The 20,579-nt window shown below is 37.1% G+C and overlaps 1 protein-coding gene across 2 annotated transcripts; it reads left to right on the top strand.

Moving 5' to 3' along the window:
- Positions 1-2,573: 2,573 nt before the first annotated feature.
- LOC117629395 (AT-rich interactive domain-containing protein 2-like) lies at positions 2,574-6,405 on the top strand. Of its 2 annotated transcripts, XM_034361971.1 has the most exons (3): positions 2,574-2,758; positions 3,130-3,897; positions 5,019-6,405. In XM_034361971.1, exons 1-3 carry the CDS (start codon positions 2,702-2,704, stop codon positions 5,895-5,897), a joined length of 1,704 nt encoding a protein of 567 aa, XP_034217862.1. In that variant the 5' UTR covers positions 2,574-2,701; the 3' UTR covers positions 5,898-6,405. The 2 variants fall into 2 exon arrangements, with proteins under 2 accessions (XP_034217862.1, XP_034217861.1); XM_034361970.1 differs by having other exon boundaries at positions 2,574-3,897.
- Positions 6,406-20,579: the final 14,174 nt, after the last annotated feature.

Here is a 20,579-nt window from a genome sequence, read left to right as displayed (position 1 = left end):
TTTCGTCAGCTACCAAAATGTGTATACATCTCGTTTTTTATATAAGCAATATTGAGGGAGGGGGAAATCAAATTTAAAACCTCGAATATAATAATAAATACTCTTAATTACCTGAGTTACAAGTTCCTTGCAATGTTCATTTGTCTCCTTAAACAAATAAAAAATAAAATCAATAAAATGACCCATGTCAATTTCTCATAGCCTTGGCTTCTTTTTTGGGTCTCCCAGTCAATTTCTAACTAATTCTCTGTTCAAAATTTAACAATTGTCAAGTCCTTTTTGTATTCTCTTTGGAAGGTGGGAATTTTCAAGTCTGAATGTAGACGATAACACATGTTTGATTCTTGTGGGATGCATGCCCATCTCCATCTGCTTAACTCTCAATCAAACACGCAAGATATGCATTAATGTCAAAGTGAAATATTATGTCTATGGAGTAAGTATGCCTCGCAGCAGCTAGATCTTAGGACATGTTTATTTTAACTAAATCCTATTAATAAATAAACAGTAGGATTATTCATTTATTATTGGTTAAATTACATTTCTGGTTCATCTAGTTTGACTTTTTTTTATAAAAAAAATCATTTTTCTTGAGTGCTGCTAAACGAACCCTAAAATTAACTGAGTACACCCTATAATCTAAGTTAACCCTAATATTTTAATCAAAATGTAAAATTAACTAAGTACACCCTATTTTACTATCAAAAATAGCCCTAGTACAACACTCTAATACCAATCCTAAACCAGGTTTCTCTTTTTACATGAATTTGTGCCATCTTTTCAGATTTTGGGTTTCATCAAAATCTTTAATTTCGTAATACCAATCCTAAACTAGTACTCAATGCATTATTCGTGAGCACCAAGCAATATGAAGACTTTTATACGTCTGATAAGGGTTGAATATAGTGAGGAAGGTGTACTTATTAAAATTTTATTTGTTTCACAATTCAATATATCCTTTTTGGCCATTTTATATTAGGGTAAATTAGTAATTCAATAAATAGTTTGATAGTAGGGTGTACTCAGTTAATTTTAGGGTTCGTTTAGCAGCACTCTTTTTCTTTTGATAATTTTAATCGTGTAAGTAAGTATGATTTAATTTGCAATCAAGTCCAAAATCATATGTTTCTTCAAAATAATAGATGAAATTCAATGTGAGGGCAATTTTGGCATTCATTTGTTAAGCACACATACGTTTCTAGTAATAAATCCATTAATTCTCAAATATCACTTTACCATTTTATTTAGGTAAAATATTAGTGGTAATCAGTAAATCCATTATATTTTTTGCCCATTCCTTGTGCTTTGCGTCAATATTTATTTACTTTACTATTTCAGATAAACCCTTCCTCATCATAAGTTGGTAATAAAATTACTGATTTTCAATATTACATCCCCCAAATTTGCATAATATCCTTTTAAACGGTTTAGAAAATATCCAAAGAAAAAATAAATAAATACTTCCACTTGATTAAAATAAAAAAATTTATAAAAAGATTCATTGAAATGTTATTAAAAGTACATCACCCAAATTTGTCAATGTTTTGATTGGTTAGTATCTAATACTAAATCTCAATATCTTATACATTTTAGTAGATTTTCCTTCACACAACTGAATTTGAATTTGGGATTTACCACTTCTATCCCTATGTCGCTTGAGCTAGAGAGTTAAATATGACTTTGTCAACCTCCTACATCACATTCACATGCCAAGTCATAATAAATCCACAAATTTTCTTAAATGTATTTATCAATTTTTTAAACAAAAGTGTTCTCTATTCTTAAAAATACTAGTTTTTTTTTTGTTTTTTTAATACAAACGATAATCTAAATTATAAGAGGTAGGGGGTTTCTCTCACACGCTACCAAGGTGCCATGGGAATTCAAACCTTAACTATCAATCTGCAAGTCAAAATCCTTTTCCACTAAGTTAGACTCCCTTAACAATAATCTTTAAATTAGTTAGATAAAGGGGGGAAAAAAAAAAGAGATTTTTTTTTTTTGGAAAGGAAAAAGAAGAGAGATTTAAGGAAGCGTTATTCACACTATTTAAACTCTTCCCGCGTTCTAGCGCGAAAGTATGTCTACGCTCCTCAACCGAAGAATGCTCTGTAAAATGTTCCCTAGTCCTAGCGCGAGAGTATGCTTACGCTCCTCAAGTGGAGAATGAGAGTTCAATAGAGAGCGAAAGTAGCCTTTTACGTCGTATATTAGATCAAATTGTTACTCAATATGAAACAAATTTAATTGTCAGTTAAGCTGAAGAGATATAAAGAGGGGAGATAATTTTAGACCGACACTTATAATTCGTAAATCCACCCATTTACACAAATATATTTCTCAAATTGAAAATTAAACAGTGAAAAAAAGAAAAGAAATATCAACCATCTTTTTTCTTTGGCCAAAAATGTTTTAAAAAAAGATTCAGCCTTTGATTTCTACTACATGTAAATAAAATAAAATCACAAATAGATTCATTGAATAGTTTTTTTTTTTCAAGAAGTTTTCATTTTCTCCACTTTCCATAAACATTTGTTTCCTCTCTCTTCTTATATCTGATCGCTGTCTAAATTTTTTGAGTCCAGCTTGTACTGTCACCCACTCATCATTTTCAACAATTCCTCGGCTCCAACGTTAATCTCGGCTGTCCTTTGCTCACACCCATGTCTCCTTTGTCGCCTCTGCAGCTCTGTAAATTACCATGTTGGTAGCTTTGGGAGGCAAAACCAAAAAGAAAGCAGTACCCCAAAATGTTCAGGTAAATAACAACATTTCTGAAACACTCTACGGAGAAAACAGGGCAAAGGGTCTCATACCCCATGCCCTAAATTGAAATGAATTAGATACCATTTTGTTTGGCCTCCCTCTGTTATTTATTTGTGTATTTGATCTTTGAAAATAGATAGTCTTATTGGTTTTTCAAGAGTCAAATCGAAGTTCATGGCAGGATGGTCGTCTTTAACACCTGGGTCTGTTTTAGATTGTGTCGAAACTAATGATGCATATCAGAAAAATGGTAGTTGCATTGGTAGTGATATTGATGTAAGAGATGGTGTTGAATGTGATGAGGATGATGATGAGGTTAGGCTAAGATGTACATTTGATCAAGTTCTATCTGTTTTTGTTAAGGAAATTGGTGATAGAGGTGTTGTTAGGCCCATCCCTGCCGTGATTGATGATAGGCAGCCTGTTGATTTGTTCAAATTGTTCTGTTTGGTGAGAGATAGAGGTGGGTATGATTGGGTTTCGAAGAACAGTTTGTGGTCTTTTGTGGCCAAAGAGTTGGGTTTGGATAGTGGAGCAACGGCTTCTGTGAAATTGATTTACTTCAAGTATTTGAATGAGCTGGAGAAATGGTTTAGGGAGAGTTGTAAAAGTAGGAGCTCCGGAAATGGGCAGTCTGGCTTGTATGGGGAGTTTCAGTTGTTGTCTTCGGAGTTGGAGAGAGAGTTTAGAGATTTGTTGTTGGATGGGCCTGAGCAGAAGGAAAAAGGTGATGGACCGGTTCAGTTTGAATCTGATGAAAATGGAAAGATTGAATTTAATCTTTCAGATACCAAAGATGCATATGGAATGCATGCTGGTGCCGACCAGTGCAAGGATGATGATGACGAAAAAGTTTGTAATGATGATCAGAATGGTGTTTTGATATCACTCGATAGTCTCAATAAAAAAGAAAATGATCGTAAAAGAAAGCGAGAATCCTTATCAGGAATGCTGAATTGGGTAGTTCAGATTGCAAAGCAGCCAAATGATCCTTCAATTGGAGTGATACCAGGGCCAACTAATTGGAGGGAGCATAAGGGCGATGAGTGCTGGTTCCAGGTAATTAGAGCAAGGGAAGCATTGCTGCTAAGAAGGAATGTTGATTCAAAGACTGAAGAATCTCTCCTGCAGGTACATTTGTTTATGTTGTGTGTTTCTCTAAAGGTTTTTCGCTTCTGGACCACATCCATTTGTCAAATTTCAAATGCATAGCATGGTTTCTCTTTCAAGTGTACTCTTCTCTCCACTTAACCGTGTTATCCTATGAAGTTAAAAGAATTGTTGCTTTTATCTTTAAAATTTGAAGTTATTAATGAAATTATGAAATCAACAACCCCTGTGATGAGTTCCCGTTGTTTCTGCCTTGAGTAAGTTAACCTCCGCGATATGATATTGTCATCCACCTCAGTGCAGCTAGATCACTTGGTTGAACCCTTGAAGTATTAATAGGGCATTGCTTTGTTTGTGATCTGAACTCTGCTAATATAAGTAATCTGGAACTCCATGATGCTAATATAGCTACAAACCAAAACACTTTTCCAGATTTTAGTTCACAGCTCTCAGCCATATCCCAACTCTTTGGTCATGCTTCTTGTTCATCAATTTTCTCTAGCTATGGTCTTCCTTTTCCTTTTCTACTTCTTATTACGGTCCATCTTGTACCTGGTACATTATTACAATTTTTATTTTCTTTCAACCTTCTGAATGTGTAGTTAGATTTGAAACTCTCTTTAAGAATCTTGGAGATAGGAGGAGTTCCAACATCTACGTTGCTACTAATAGAGTCAATGTTTGTTACGAGACATTTGGTTTGGCTTGTTTTCTTTTAATTTTAAAATTTAATAAAGGAGATACAAGTGATTTTCTTTCTCAACTTCTTAGTAAACATTTTCACCCCCTGCCCCCTTCCTTTCTCTGAGAACAAAAAGAGGAAAAAGAGATGAAGGAGAAGGTATCAGCCAAAAGAGGAGGAAAGCTCTAAGGTAGATAACTTGGCATCTTCCGTGTGTCACATCCTTGGTCATTAGTTTAACCAGTAGATTACTATATGGTTGTTGCACGGTCACTTGATAACAAAAGATGCTGGTGACAAATGATGAAAAGATTGTGAGTTGGAGTATTTGAATTCTCCAACATTTTTTTAGCTATCAAGAGAGGTGCCTATAATGTTGATTTTTCTGGAACTGTAAATATTATATATGAAATTAAATTAGTTTCCAATTTTATAAAAAGATCATGGTATAAATTTGCAGAAGAAACTAAAGACGCATCCATTGTTGTATGAAGATAATGTTGTTGCTGGTCACCAGTCCTCGGAGAGGTTAAGATGCAGTGAAAGGTTTCCTAATTCTGTGAAATCTCGCTCGTGCCCTTGTTGCAGTTCATGTTCAGTCCCTCAGAGTAATTTGATAAGTCCTCGTAAAAAAGTGTTGGATAACAATTCTAAGGAGCAAGCACCTGAGGAAGTAGATTTATTGGCCACAAATACAATGGTTTGCCCATCTGTGGATGCTCCCCATGAAAAGCACGTCTCTGTAGGCACTCTCTTTCAAGCTGATGTGCCCGAATGGACTGGCGTGGCTTCTGAAAGTGATATTAAATGGCTAGGCACACGGGTATGGCCCTTACAATATGAAAAAGACAGCTCCCTTCATGAAGCAGATCTCACTGGCAAAGGAAGACCAGATTTGTGTGGCTGTCAACTTCCAGGTTCTGTTGTATGTATCAGATTTCACATTGCTGAGGCGAGGATGAAACTGAAGAGAGAACTTGGTTCCTTGTTCTATCGTTGGCGATTTGATCGTATGGGTGAGGAAGTTTCTCTTCAGTGGACAGCTGAAGAAGAAAAGAGATTCAAGGATTTGGTAAAGTCAAATTCTCCTTCCTTTTGGAATAGAGCATCCAGGTGGTTTCGTAAAAAAACAAGGGAAAACTTGGTAAGCTATTACTTCAATGTGTTTCTTGTCCAAAGCAGAAGTTATCAAAATCGTGTAACTCCAAAAAATATTGATAGTGATGATGATGAAACAGAATTTGGATCATTTAGTAATGGTTTTAGGCATGATGCAGTTGAAGTTTCAGCCAATTTTGTGGCATGTTCCCAGAATCAGCAGTGCCCTGATTTGGATTAGATAAAAAATGATGTCCAGGAGTTAGACAATCGTACTGGGGGCTTGAACCGCTGCGTTAACTTATACAACTTTAAATGGTGATGCAATTTTGAGGAGTGCACGCCGTGGTGGAATCGGACCTGGTGGAGTTCATGATGAGGCCAGAAGGTAGAAGTTGTGGAATGCGCTGACGAATTCTGTTGGTTCTCAACAGGGTCTTCAGTTGTCATTTTAGAGAACTATACTACTGTTTTGGATGGCTGAATCGTGAATATTGTATCTAATACCAGGTTTTGTAACCTCTGGGATACAATCATACATCTTTAAGTAGATAGGGAAACATGAAAGAGGCACATAGTTGTCGAGGTTTTCGTTTTTTTTTTTTTTTTTTTCCCTAAAGTTGAGCATAGGGGCACTAAAATGCTGTGATACTTTTATTTTCATATTTCAGGAAAAATGAGCATATGGGGACTAAATTCTGTGATACTTTTCTTTTTCATATTTCAGATATGTGATTTCGTCTCTGCCATTCACATTGTCGGTCCACATGCATCAATAGTCAGAAATTGTCCGCAGAATACCTCATAAGGTGTCGATGTTGCAACACTTACTAAGTATAACAGAACAGAATATGTTACCTTCTAAAAACGCTTTAAGAATGGAAAGGGAGCATCAATTGCAACATGAATTGCTTGGTTATTTTCCAAGAGGCCCTAACATTTCCCATAAATTCTAAGACTTCAACGTGGACATGAATTTATTGCAACTTGAATTGCTTGGTTATTTTCCAAGAGGCCCCAACATTTACCATAAATTCTAAGACTTCATCGTGGACATGAATTTATTATGTCTGGAAATGCATTCAATCAGCATTTTGCTCTCCAAGCTGCAAGAACAAAAAGAAGGAAAATACCCACAAAATGAAACCAAATAGTGTTTTTGCTTCATTGTCACCAAATTTGACAGTTAGATTGGCCTTCAGGTTCTGCGTCAGTTTGTCATTATAAAAGAGGCAGTTCCCATTTTGTTGCAAAACAGACTAACAGAGTGAAATGCATACTTGGCTTGCCATTTGCTAAGCTAGCCAACCACATTTAAACATGCCACAAATATTTTGTGATTTATTCGTTAAAATGACGTGATAACCTATGCAATCATATTATTATTAAGTATGTGTGTATATATAGATCCAGGGCCGCCCTTACCATTAGGTCAACCCCATAAATTAACTTGTATTAAACTTTAGGAGCGGAATTTTGTTTTCTAGGTTGTGAGAGGCCGGTCACCCGCTTTATCTCACATTCTCTTGAATAAACATATTTAACTTTTAAATTCCATTTTAACATATAAAAATTTTAAAAAAAACTTCCGCCAAAAACTTCTTTCTTTCTCGCTCACATGAATTCAACAAGAACAATCCTGATTACAAATATAAATATAAGAACTAGGGTAACATAAAAAGTATATTAGAAAAATTTAACTTCTTTAACATACACATCAGATATTTACCATAACATTTACAAAACACCCCAAGATGATTTAAAGAGAAAGTCATAAAATTGGATTGAATATACACAAAATATACAGAAAAAAGAAATTAATACAGAACTTCGATAACCTGTTGCATAAAATATACAGAAATACGATATTAATACAGAACTTCCATAACCATAGATGATGCAGATATATCATATATTGTAAGTGTAATTTTATAGTGATTTTTGCATGAATTATATGCATCATGATTGTTGAATTTGATTCGATGCATTCATAAAATTTGATGTAGACAGTAAAACGCACTGCCGTGTAAAGTCCTTAATCAGTTTAGTGCTTGACGCGTGTGGTGCAAAAATGAGCTGCATACGACAAGATCATGGAAAGAATGCTAATGGGAACACCACTTCATTACAATTTTCATGTATTTATTTTGCATAAATTTTAATGTTTTGCTCTTGTCATTAATACGACATTATTTATCTAATTTTCTTACCGCATAAAGATTTAAAGAAAAATTAAATTAAATATCATGACCAAATGCTTGCATCGTTGCCCTTCGATAATCGCATTGGTTATTTTTTCTGATGAAAATGTCGGCACTAACGTTAAAACATTTGTTTATTTATTAAAGTTATATTGCAGTATCTCCAATTAATATGTCAAATTGCCATATGGACAAGAAATAACAAAAGTTGAAAGTTAAAGTTGTTTCAACTGAGTAGTCAAATCCTACATAAATTTGAAAGTTGGAAGACATATGTAAAAAATAACATGTCAAAAAGCTTGATGTCAAATATTATTGTAATATTTTTTTAGTCATGAACCCCATTATCATTTACTCTCTTATAAAACTTTATTTATCATATGGGCTCCATTTACTTTTAAAAATATAATAAAATAATATAATATTTAGCATTTTCGAGTTGAGATGCTCTTTATAAGTTTATAAAATATTTAACCTAGTCATCCATACGTACGCATGATAATCTCACCTAAAAAGTTTCTCACAATCATACAAGTAATTTCTGAAAATTCAATCATTTTTAAAAATGATTAAGTTGTGAACACTAAACACGTCATGTGAACTTGAAAACCATAAACCCTCATTAAATTATGCATATGCAATTGTGCATGTTTGCAATAACTACCAAAATTCATACCATTTTTAGATGACACGCACAATCTAAATGGATTTTGTTTTCCTAATTAGTGACACAATCTATAACTATAAGGATATAAATAATGAACGAAAAGAAGTAAAAGGGAAAAAAAAAAAAAAAGTCTAAGGAAGGGTACAATGAATATGACACAAGGACAATATGGTATTATGGTGACCAAATTCAGTGTGTAGCATTATTTTCACCCCATTCTTATTTTTCCAACACTATTCAATATATTTTTTTAAGAGTTATTTACACTAATATTCTCTGAGATTTTCGACCTTTTCACAAAATCCCCTGAAGTATGATAAATTACACGAACACTCGATGAAGTTTTAAATAGTTTTCATGAAACCCATTTGCATTAATTTTGCATTCAAAGATTGATCATTTTATATAATAAAAAATTCTCCAAATGACAAAATCAGTCTTTGAGATTGCACATACATTCATTGAGGTTAATTTTGTCCTTAGTATAATTTTTCTTCACTTTTTGGAAGAACAATCAATGAAAATGAGTTTTGTAAAAATAATTTGAAACCTAAGGGAGTGATTATGTAATTTTCAAAACTTCGAAGGGTGTTAGTGTAAATAACTCTATTTTTAAATTGATAAGTCTATTCTTCCTAAGCCACCACAATGGATGAAGACCCCATCCTAAATCATCTTCCTATAAGAAGTATAGAAATTTAACACCAATTGTGCTAACGTTTAGATGACATAATGAGGCCGACAATGTATTAGTTCAATAAAACTTTATTTATACCAATTCAATTAGAAATAGTCACCATTTTAATTAGTACTGACAGGACCTGACCCAATTTCCATTTTGGAATTCGAGCCAAGTCCTGTGCGTGTCCGACACCTGGCAATGTCGGGCACAAATGACCTTTTTACCCTTCTTGTCTCAAATTCTTTTTAACTTCCCTTAGACTTCTGCCGAAATTTCGGCAGAGTCTCCCCTGTATTTTGACTAATCCCAAAAATTTTCACATGTTAAACAACCCATAAATTCACACAAACTGCCAGAATATTCCAAATAACAGATCTCCACTCCAGTTTTCCAACTTCAACTATATATATCAGAGCATTTTCTAAGTTTAAGGGTTTCAACTACAGAACTTTACCTTACGTGGTGATGCGGAGGCTTTGAATGGCCCGGTGGTGGATCCCGCGTATTTCTATGGCCTGGGGGCGAAAAACAGGTTGAAAATGTGAGTGGACCAAACATAAGATTTATGAAAACCGTTAAAAATCATAATAACCCCCATAGTAAAAATAACTTGATAAGTAAGGCTAAAGTTCACCTGTGTTTAATATAAGGTATTCATCCGAATATATATAATCGTATGCATGTAGCTTCGTAAAACTGAACAATTATATGAAGATATAAAATGCGCAAATATCAAAGAAACTGGTTTGAAATAGCTGAAAACCATAACTGAATAAAAGAGCTTAAAATCCTTGGAAAATACCACCTATTTGTACCCCTGTCATATCCGTCAATTCCCCTGGCAGGTCTCGGGCGCCACGCAGTCTACCCGAGCCGCAAACTGGCAGAATCAGGGGACTATGATCAGCCTGATCTGCCGGCAGATTCCTCGAGGACACCAAGTCAGCTCGAGTCGCTCTGGCAGGATGCAGGGGACCGTAGTCAGCCTGATCCGCAATCCTGGCAGGTCTCGGGGACACAGAGTCAGCCGAGCCGCAATCCTGGCAGGTCTCGGGACACCAAGTCTGCCGAGCCGCAAATCCTGGCACTCACGGTCCGAGCGTCCCCGAAACTCGTGAGGCAAAGTCAAGTGCACTGACTGAACTATAATCAGACTGGATGTCCGTAGACATCGGTCCAACTCTGGGTAATCACCAAAGAAAATGGGTACGAGGTGGGTTTAAAATAATTTCCTTTAGAAAAATCTGATTAATAACTGAAATCTCAAATTGTGCTGCTATTTCAACTGATTCCAACCTCAAACTCTGTTTCTATAACTGGTAAATAAGCAGCACAGATTTATAGAACTATTACTGTACTAATCATGTTCGAAACCACAATAAGATTTACTCAAGATCAAATAAAGAAATTTATTCAAATAAACTCATTTATATAAAATCAATGTAAAATCACTTATGAAATCTTACTTATAGAAATCCTCTATATAACTCATTTATATAAAATAATTCATGAAAGAAAGTCCACTCACAGATGGTCCGAGCTAATTTGACCATTCGAAGGTTCCTCCTGCAGGTCGACTGGACCTCTGATGCCTGATTATCCATGAATAATAAATCAATAAACTGCTGAATAAAAGAATTAAATTAAACACCCTGCCCCCGGCTCCTAGAAATACGTGCATTCAAAACCAAGTTACTCCTGAGCCCACATTAGCTTTTTAGATAGTTAGAACGGTCTTAAGAGACCCGAAGCCTTACTAAGCGATAAACTGCCAGATCGGCCGATCCGGGACCCCGTGGGTCCACGATCTCCGATGGCCAATCTGGGCTCCTCTGAAGGTTCCTTACAGAGGAGGAACCATGTTCTGCGAGTTTGGTCCGAAACGGAGGGTCGGATTAGCCAAAATCGCATTATCGCTTAAAATCCAAACCCTAGCCCCAGGGTTCGCTATTCCGGAGTATCCGGGACCCCGATTCGCGATCCGTCAAATCCTACGCGATTCTGGAATCACGTAGACCGACATATCCAAAATTCAGCGCGATCCAACAATTTAACGACACTGCACCCACGGATCGCGCGATATGAAAAATCCGTTCAGGGCTCAAACGGACTCTGAATCGAGATCCGCGAAATCTTACGCGCTCGTGACGGCACGAGGACCTCAAAACTGTCCAGAGTCATGCCACCATCCTCGCCCACGCGCCGCCACACGCGCGGGCAGACCGGGTGTCCAAAGCGATTAGGGTTCGTCGAAAAATCTCGGAACCAAGACTCCAAACTCCTATCCTAGGTAAAAAACCCCATTTGGAGTCACTTTTGTTCTTGGACATACCCCAAAAAGTGACCAGAAACAGTAGTTCTAGGCGGCCGAAGTTTCGGCCAGAATTCAAGTCGAAAATTGATCGCTTTAGAGCTAAAATCGATCGAAACCCATACATCCATCAGCTAGAACGTGAAAAAATAGCTGAGAAACCATACCTTACTCGATCGATTTGGTGGAGAATTGAAGGAGAAAATCGAGCTGGAAGTTCGGGTGGATTCGAACGAACATCCGTCAGAAAACATGATTTTCCGATCAGCTCCGGGCGGCCCAAGGGTGGAGATCAGTTGGAAAAGGTAAGGGACTCGATGGCGGTTCCAACGCCATCGGTCCCGCGGCCATTGGTGCTCGGAGGCGGCGTCAGCATTCTCTGGAAGGCGGCGGCCCGTTTCGCGCAGAGAGAGGGAGAGCTGCTGGGTTTATATAGATGCAACTTCGAAATATTTACGGTTATACCACTGAGACTCTTTTGACCATAACTCTTTCGTTACAACTCCGATTCGGGTCTACTCTGTGTCTACGGACTCGTTTCGCCGTGCTCTACGCAACGGCGCAAGTGGAATTCCCAAATTTTTTCTCGATCAAAAAGTTACCTTTTTCCCTATTAAATAATGCGAGGGCAAAATCGTCTTTTTGCTAAAAGATATTTTCCTTACTTTTTAGATATTTTCTTTCTTTTTAGATTTTTTGGTTTGGGTTATTACAAGTACAACTTAAGATCAATAGTGAAGTCAGAAAATGTGTAATTTACGATAAAATTAGAGATAATTAAACTCATCCAATAGCACAATTCGTTATAATTGTCCGTACCATTTTCTTTCTCACAAAATAATTCTAATTCATATAAAAATTATAATTCAGAAATAATATTGTGTTCCAATTCTGACCATTTGGACATAAAATTAATCATCGATATATCAACTACATCAAAATTAGTATAGGAAAACATTAAAGAATTTCTTTTTGTTGAAGATATAGTTTTTAAAGTTGATGGAATAGAAAACTATGGAAATTGGCTTCTTTATGCCTCCTCAAGTTGGTCAGAAAAAATGGGTAAAATGCTGAAAGCAGGACACTATTACAAGGATGTTATCATTGGCAGGTCTTAGTCGGCTCTACCCAATGATTAAGATTAGGGAGTTAAAAAGGGTATTATTGGAATAATAGTGGGTGAATGGGAAAAATAAATTAATATCTTTTAGAATTTGGAAAAACATAAATAGTGGGTGTGTTATAAATCTAAAGGAAATTGTAGGGAGGGAATTGAGATATAGAGAAAGTATAGAAACTGATCTCTTCATTGAATGTTTGTTCTCTATCAGTTACAATGAAGGGAGGAAGTTCACTTATAGGCAAAGTTTCTTGGCTTCCTGTGAATGTGTAATGATGCCTTCCCACAGTACTTTCATCATGATGTTCTTCAATCAATTAGGTAGTGGGCTCTACCATTTTGGGATCCATCCTTGACTTTACAACACTCCCCCTTGGAGACCACAAATGGTATGGAATATGTCTCGTTAAAAACCTTGCCAGTAAAAATCCAATGGGACAAAAAACTGGTCGAAGGGAAAAAGAATACATAACCATGTGTAATATAAAAATTCTATGAATATTAACACGCGTGCAACACTGCCTCGTTAAAACCTTGCCAGGAAAAACCCAGTGGGATAAAAACCTGGACGAAGGAAAAAGAGTACAGTGTAAAGGTCTTTATTGAACGCTCCCCCTGATGCTTTATCTAAATACCACGCTCATAGTTGACCCTTCTGTGAGTGAATATCTCCCCCCACGCTCCCCTTGATGAATATCTCCCCCTGAAAACTTCATGACTAGCTTTTTCCAGTAAGCGACCATAGAAATTTTCATAGTATCATCCCAAAGTGGTGGTGATGAAGCTGAGCTCTATCTGGTCCAGTATACTTCCGGAAAAACATTTAAGTGCCCAACGGATAATCCTAAAAAAAATGTTTCAATACTTTCTTAGTATAAGCAAAAAAAAATCTCGTTGGCACAACGCTCGATCGTTGGGTCGAGATAAATATTTCTTAAACTCTCCAGAAGCTTTAATGTGTTACAAACACATTATAATCAATGTGCTCACTGAGGCAATTTATGCACATTAGTATTGAGTACAGATTTTGAGCTTCAGGCACATGTCCTTCAGGAACTTGCTTCATGCAATTTCAATCCTTTCAAAGATTTTGTTTAAAGGGATTAAACTTTATGACACATTATATAGCTTTAACCCAGCTATTTATACATCTTTAGGGAATCACTTCTGGTGATATGCTCCGTGCATTTAATAACCCTTAAAGATAACATGTTGGTCTCCGTAAATGTGCAATAAGGGGGCACAATTGAATTTGTAAATATGGAGAAAACCCAACATTCCTTGTTTCTGCCAGAAACATTGTGTCATACAAAGTAGGTATATTCCCTTTTATTCCGAACACCCAAGTATAACTTTCAATATTAACATCTTTTAGGGTTCGTACTGTGGGTTTGTTCTTTCACGTTCATTCTCATCTATAATGGAATTGCCTCATTCCATTTTTGGCCAATGATATTGTCGACATTTAATAATTGAACGTGGTTCCAATCAACACAGCCCATTGATGATTTGAGTAGCTACTCCAAAATCAAAATTTGTCATTCATCAATTCATGATCCCATCATTCTCATTTGCATGCGCATGCATCAATTATAAGCATTTCTTTGCTTTTGGGTACCCAAGCCACTTCAGGGGGCTTTTATTATGTGAGAATGTGGATTATAACCTCCAATGGAGCGTTATTTTATAGTAGGGCGTGGATAATCTCCATTTAGGGAGTTGGAACATTTAGAACCCATATATCTGTCATGCTGCAGGCATGCCACAGATTAATACATACATGTCAATTAATTTCTGGGACTTTAACCCATACAATTTGCTACGCATTAGGCGTGCACAATATCAATATTGACATGTCAAAGGATTGTCCTTTCGGGACTTCAATCCACATCATTTGCTACGCAACAGGCGTGCATCATATTGATCACTGCTATACCCATGTTATATTTTATGGGACTTTAATCTGTGCAGTGTATTACCAATGTATCCAACTTGCAATCTGTAAAATTTGCGTTAATAATTCATGGATACATACAAGCCATTCTTTTTGGAACGGACTTATCTCCCCATTTGGTTACCTTTCAAGATAAAATATCAAATAAGTATATAAGCATAAAATAACACAAGTATTGCTTACATCCTTAGGTGGGAGAAACTTTTCTCAAGTAGCAGTAAAATATAATGTAGCGCTTGATGATCTAGTTATATCCTGCAAGAGCAAAAATCACAATTCTTCTCTCTGTCAAAAAAACAAATAACCCTCAGAGTTAGGATCACCGCATGGATTCTTTCTTCGGATGTTCATTCTAAAGAAATAAAATCCCTTATGAACAGAGAGTTATAAAAAGAAAGAAAAAGATACAAAAATTGTGATATTGATTGCAAGGTAAGGTAAGCAATCAAGGAAGGAAGCTGGTGGGAGCAGAAAACAAGCTCTCATTTCTCCTAGTCTAGAAGGACCTCAGGAGATTAGAGCATAAGGTCGCCTTCACAGTTCCCTGATGTAGCGGAAACGTGATCAGGGATAGTCTCGCTTCCTGAATGGATGATCATAGATAGTCTTGCTTCTCGGGCATATTGAGTGCTCACTGATAAGAAAAACAAGTAGATATCGCATCACTAGGTATGGAGAAAACTGGATGTCTTCTGCAAAGAAAAATTTCGTTAGTAACACATTTATACACAAATAAGAGGAATAGGTAGAACCGGTGAATTTCAAATTAACCATAGGAAAATTGCGAGATTCTCGGGGTGCTTTTGAAAAAATAGCTCCGTGAAATCCGCAAAGCAAGATCGGCTTTGACGAAAATAATACTTGAAAACGCCGAAAGTGCCGACAGGCATTATTAGAGGCCGCGTGAAGTTTTGGAATCTGGGAAAGAAAAAGATAATATGGGGATCCGAGAAGATATTGGGATCCTGGAAATGTTGCCACATTTTCGTCTATAGATATTGCCTTTGCAAAACTTGATTGGAGCAACTGCGTTTCAACTCAACTTCCTTCATTTTCTGAAACTTTAGTTTTTGTAAGACTTTCTTCGAAACCTTCTTAAAATGGCTTCCTCTTCTTCCTGCCCAAATTATTTCAATTTAAATGATGCTCCCACAACAACTAGTGACGCCAAAGTTTGGCGTCCATCCTTTGTATCCCAAAATCGTCATCTCACAGTTAATGATTCTGTGATGATAAATGATGCTACTGCTGTCATAGTAGCTAGGAATTTCATTACTCCAATGGATGAAATACTATTAACAGGGAGGTCTGAGGAAGAGGCTATTGATGACTCAATGGCTTCTAGCATTCAGAGTGCTGCTTCTGTTTCTAACATGGCTGATCGTTTGCGTGCTAGAGCAAACGAGGTTCAGAAGCTAACAACTGAAAATTTGTCTCTTCAAAGAATGCTTCATGAGTCTTAACAGGAGGTTGAGAAACTTAAAGGAGAGAATAATGCCTTGTTGAAACTGGTGAGTTCGTACTCCGTTGATACACTGAGAAGGTTAGACATGTTGCAGGTCTCCAATGAAAGAATTTTGGGAGACCATGAGAGGCTTATGGCTAAGCTTAAGAGGCGTCGTCCTCTTCCTTCAGAGGCTTCCAGAACATAAGATAATTTTATAGATTTTACAGGGCCTGCACCTTCTGTTCACCCGTTTTCGTGTTTACTCCTGAGATGGAAAGGCGAAGTTCCCCACTGGCTTGGAGACCATTTGTTGGTCGACAAGTCAGCTTTCTTTGGTGTGTGAGCGTGCCACTGCTAGCAATGTAGATCCTAGCAGACTTCTTTTTAGAGTGGATAACTTGCGCCCCAAGTTACTGACTTCTAAAACAAATGATTGTGAATTTGGGTGAGGAATATCTCCCAAGTAAGTTCTTTTCTTGCCTCAGACTGGTGAGGACTTTCATAATTTATCTCAGTATCAAATGGATGTTCTGGCCAGAAATATTTGATAGAAGTTGGGCTGTTTTAGGCAGAACTGCCTTTTACAAAACAATAAATATGCATATCGACGCTAGGAAGGTTAAAAGATGGCCGGAACTCCGTTTCTGCTTGGATGGAAGGTTCTAGTTTGGGCTGGACTGGACGCGCCTGGGCCGGTCCGTACTGCTTCGTGACTTCAGATGCTAGGCTGACCTATAAATCGATACCAAAGTTCGATTTTGGCAGAGCTTTATGTTTACTTCACGCTTCGTGAGGCCTTTGAGTGGGCAGAACTGCAGCTTCTTTAGTTTGAAGGGGGCAGAAGTGGCTGTTCTCGAGGGTTTGATGGGCTAGGGATTGCACTACGAGCGTTGTTCTACTTGAGCAGGACTCTTCATGAGTTCGCTGAGGTCTCCACGTTTGTGAAAACTCAAACTCTGCTTGCTTGGCTTTCGCTGAACCAAATTTGTAACGAGAGATCTCGTTTTAGAAGACTTATTTTCTAAGTCTGAACTTTGGAATTCTGATCTAAAGCTGGTTTCTCTTGGAATCCAAGTGAGCTTTTGGTTGTTTTCTTCTTGTTGTTGTTTTTTTTTTTTTTTGATTGATTGATGAATTGAGTGTCTTTTCTTCCTTGCCTACTTCTGTCTTTATAAGAGACCCTCTTGGGGAGGTGGTTTTAATTTTTAATAATGGGCGGAAAAAAGATCTCCTAAAATGTAAAGTAAAAGGGATTTTTATCAATCATGGCAGATAGGCTCTCAGTAGTCACCTCCTAAAGCAATCCCTTCCCTGTTTTCCTGGGTGGCAGCTTTCTATTTCAACCAACGCCATCGTCTGTGTGGGCTAATTTTTATGGCGGTTTGGTTTTCTTTTGTATTTTCTGAACAACTCCCTGTTTCCCGCTTTAGAAAGCGTGACCCGTGAATTCCTTGGAAGATGGTGTATTGCTTTGGAGCAAAATCTCTGAATACAAATGAGTTTTTGATCTTCTGTTGGCAGTGTTTCAGAGATGTCTCTCTCATATATTTTTTAACTTAGTTGGAATTGCTGACTTTTCAAAGCTGAGGTAGTCACGTGGGTGTGTTTTTAATCCCTTGGGTTTGAGCCCAAGAAAAATTATGGGCTGATCCTTGAAGCCCTAATAACAGCTTCCACGTTTGGTCTTTCTTGGGCTGGGCAGGTAACTTTACCATGGGCCTGTTTTTGAACTTTTGGCGTGCTAAATTTAGGCCCAAACACCTTCATTGTAGGTGGAAAAAATCTATCTGATGTATGCTCATTTCCTGTTATAATAATTGCGCACATTCTTAAACTTACACCTGTGGTTTTTACGTCTTTTCAAAATGGACATGAAATATGAATTGAGTAAAAGCCACGATAATATCGCAATATAGTAGTAAAGAGCATTAACTACTATATACCCACAACCTCAAGTTCGGGATCTCTCATATATTTAGATCCATGGGCTTCTGGCCCAGATATAACAAAATATGTGGGGAGCCTCAATTCATCATTTAAGGTTTATACTGATATTATCCATTTCACGGTGTATTCTTAACAACCGGAATTCACAAAATATATTTCTTCCTTGAGGTGTCGATTATAACATAATCGAACTTTATTAAGTTCATCATTCTCTTATGCCAAAGAAATATGTAGTGTACCACAATTTGCAATAATACCTCAAGTGTTGTCCATTTAACTGTTGGAACTTTAGGTTCTCAACACTGTTAGATTTTGAACTTCATGCCAAAATCACATATTCTCATGGTATGGACATTCAATCCCCTTAGATTTTGAACTTCGGGCCAAAATCACATATTCTCATGGTAAGGACATTTTTACAATTTTTGTACATATTTCTGGACTTCAAGCCCTTACATAATTGTCCATATTTTGAGGAACTTCTGGCATCTCATTTAATTGCTCATCCATGAGTTTAAGGAACTGCAGGTTCCCTTTTGTATAGTGACGGTTTACCCAAAATGGTTAATATTTATGTATACGTCACTATTCATATATCCGGTACTATTCATCAAGTCATGAATACGTATCTATTCATGTGTACAATACATTTGCCAGTACAGTTATTATCCATGTGTACGGCACTATGAACCAATACGGTACTGTTACATCATTAAGGAACCCCAGGTCCTTATTTACATGTCAGGGATCAAGGACCCTCAAGTCCAATCACATGTTTACAAATATAGTAACTGAGAGACTGCCAGCTCTCATATTAATATCATCATGAAGGATCTTCAAGTCCTGATGTAATTGTATGATGAGGATCAAGGAACTTCTGGTCCTGATCTGCATACTGTAAAAACTCATCATACAGCACAATTAATCCATAAAATAAATTACTGGTAAATAAATTACTGGTATGGACGATAAACCCGCACCATACTTTAAATAAATGTAAATGTGCGGTAAAATAAATTCATAAATTAAATTGCTTGTTGTATGGACGTTAATCCCGCACCATACCTTAAATAAAATTAAATGTGCGGTAAAGTAAATTCATAAATTAGATTGCTTGCTGTATGGACGTTAATCCCGCACCATACCTTAAATAAAATTAAATGTGCGGTAAAGTAAATTCATAAAGTATGAGGGTTAATTCCACATCATTCTGCTCCATACATTTAAATAAAAGTAAAGGCATGGACGATAAACCCGCGCCACCCTTTTAAATGAATATTGTTGTATGGGCAATAATTCTGCTCCATACATAAAAATAAAGGCGTGGACGATAAACCCGCGCCACCCTTTTAAATGAATACTGTTGTATGGGCAATAAACCTACACTATACAGTAAATAAAGTGGATGAACGTGAATCTGCACAAGTTCCTCCTGTACATCTTTACTTGCTTTTTATGATCAATATAATTATATAATATTAAAATAATAGAGAAGATAAGGGAGCAGAGATCTTATTGCTTATTCTTTCGGTGGGTTTTGCTGTTCTCATCAAAAGATGCTTTAGCACTTTCCTTGGGTCAGTGGCTAAGAAAAATTTGTGGACGAGAACAAGGGTGCTGTGCCAATAATCTCAGCACCAAAGCTGAGTGATCATTTCCTTCAAAAGCTTCCAGTGGGCATCTTCTCTTTGTTCCTATTAGTACTTATTGTCATCCATGAACTTTGAAGATACCAAGACGCTGGCAATGGTGGAGCAAGAGGGGCTGCATCTATTGGCAGAATCGGCGCCGTGCTTGCTGATCGACAGCTACAGAAAGACCAGGGGTTGAAGCCTCGAGGCTTGCTGCTCCAGGAGCCTCAGCCGGAGGCGCAGGTGGGCTGTCCAAATCTGGGGTGGGAGCAGCTGCCGGGTACTTGTGCTTGGTGGGAGTTGCAGTTGATGGTGAAGTAGTGGGTGTTTGTTTCCTCAAATGGGTTGGCTTCAATTTTGACTGGTTGAGTCTTTATGAAGCAGAGCACGTTGGTGCTTTTGCTCTGAGGCTGATGAAAAGGTTGAGGCTTTCTTGGTTAATTCAGTTTGAAATTTGAATTAATACAAGAAGAAGACGAAGTAGTAGTGGTAGTATGAGAAGCTTGAATTATGCTCAGGGCCCACTGGAATATGGAGAAGAACTGAACACCCATGAGAAGTTTTGTGAACCAAGTCTGGTTCTTGAATTTGTGAAGTGGGTTATCTAGGAAAACAAAAGAAAATCCCACCAAGCCTCTGCTTGAGTTTTTGCAAGGTGGTCTGTACTGGTGTTGATTAGAAGAACTCAGCAGGTATTTTGGAGATATTCGTGCTGATAACGTGTTATAAATCTAAAGAAAATTGTAGGGAGGGAATTGAGATATAGAGAAAGTATAGAAACTGATCTCTTCATTGAATGTTTGTTCTCTATCAGTTACAATGAAGGGAGGAAGTCCACTTATAGGCAAAGTTTTTTGGCTTCCTGTGAATGTGTAATGATGCCTTTCCACAGTATTTTCATCATGATGTTCTTCAATCAATTAAGTAGTGGGCTCTACCATTTTGGGATCCATCCTTGACTTA

Source organism: Prunus dulcis, chromosome 5, assembly GCF_902201215.1.
Source record: "Prunus dulcis chromosome 5, ALMONDv2, whole genome shotgun sequence".
NCBI classification, from domain to species: Eukaryota; Viridiplantae; Streptophyta; class Magnoliopsida; order Rosales; family Rosaceae; genus Prunus; species Prunus dulcis.
Note: the sequence above shows the minus strand (reverse complement) of the source record. Positions and strands in the feature narration are given on the sequence as shown.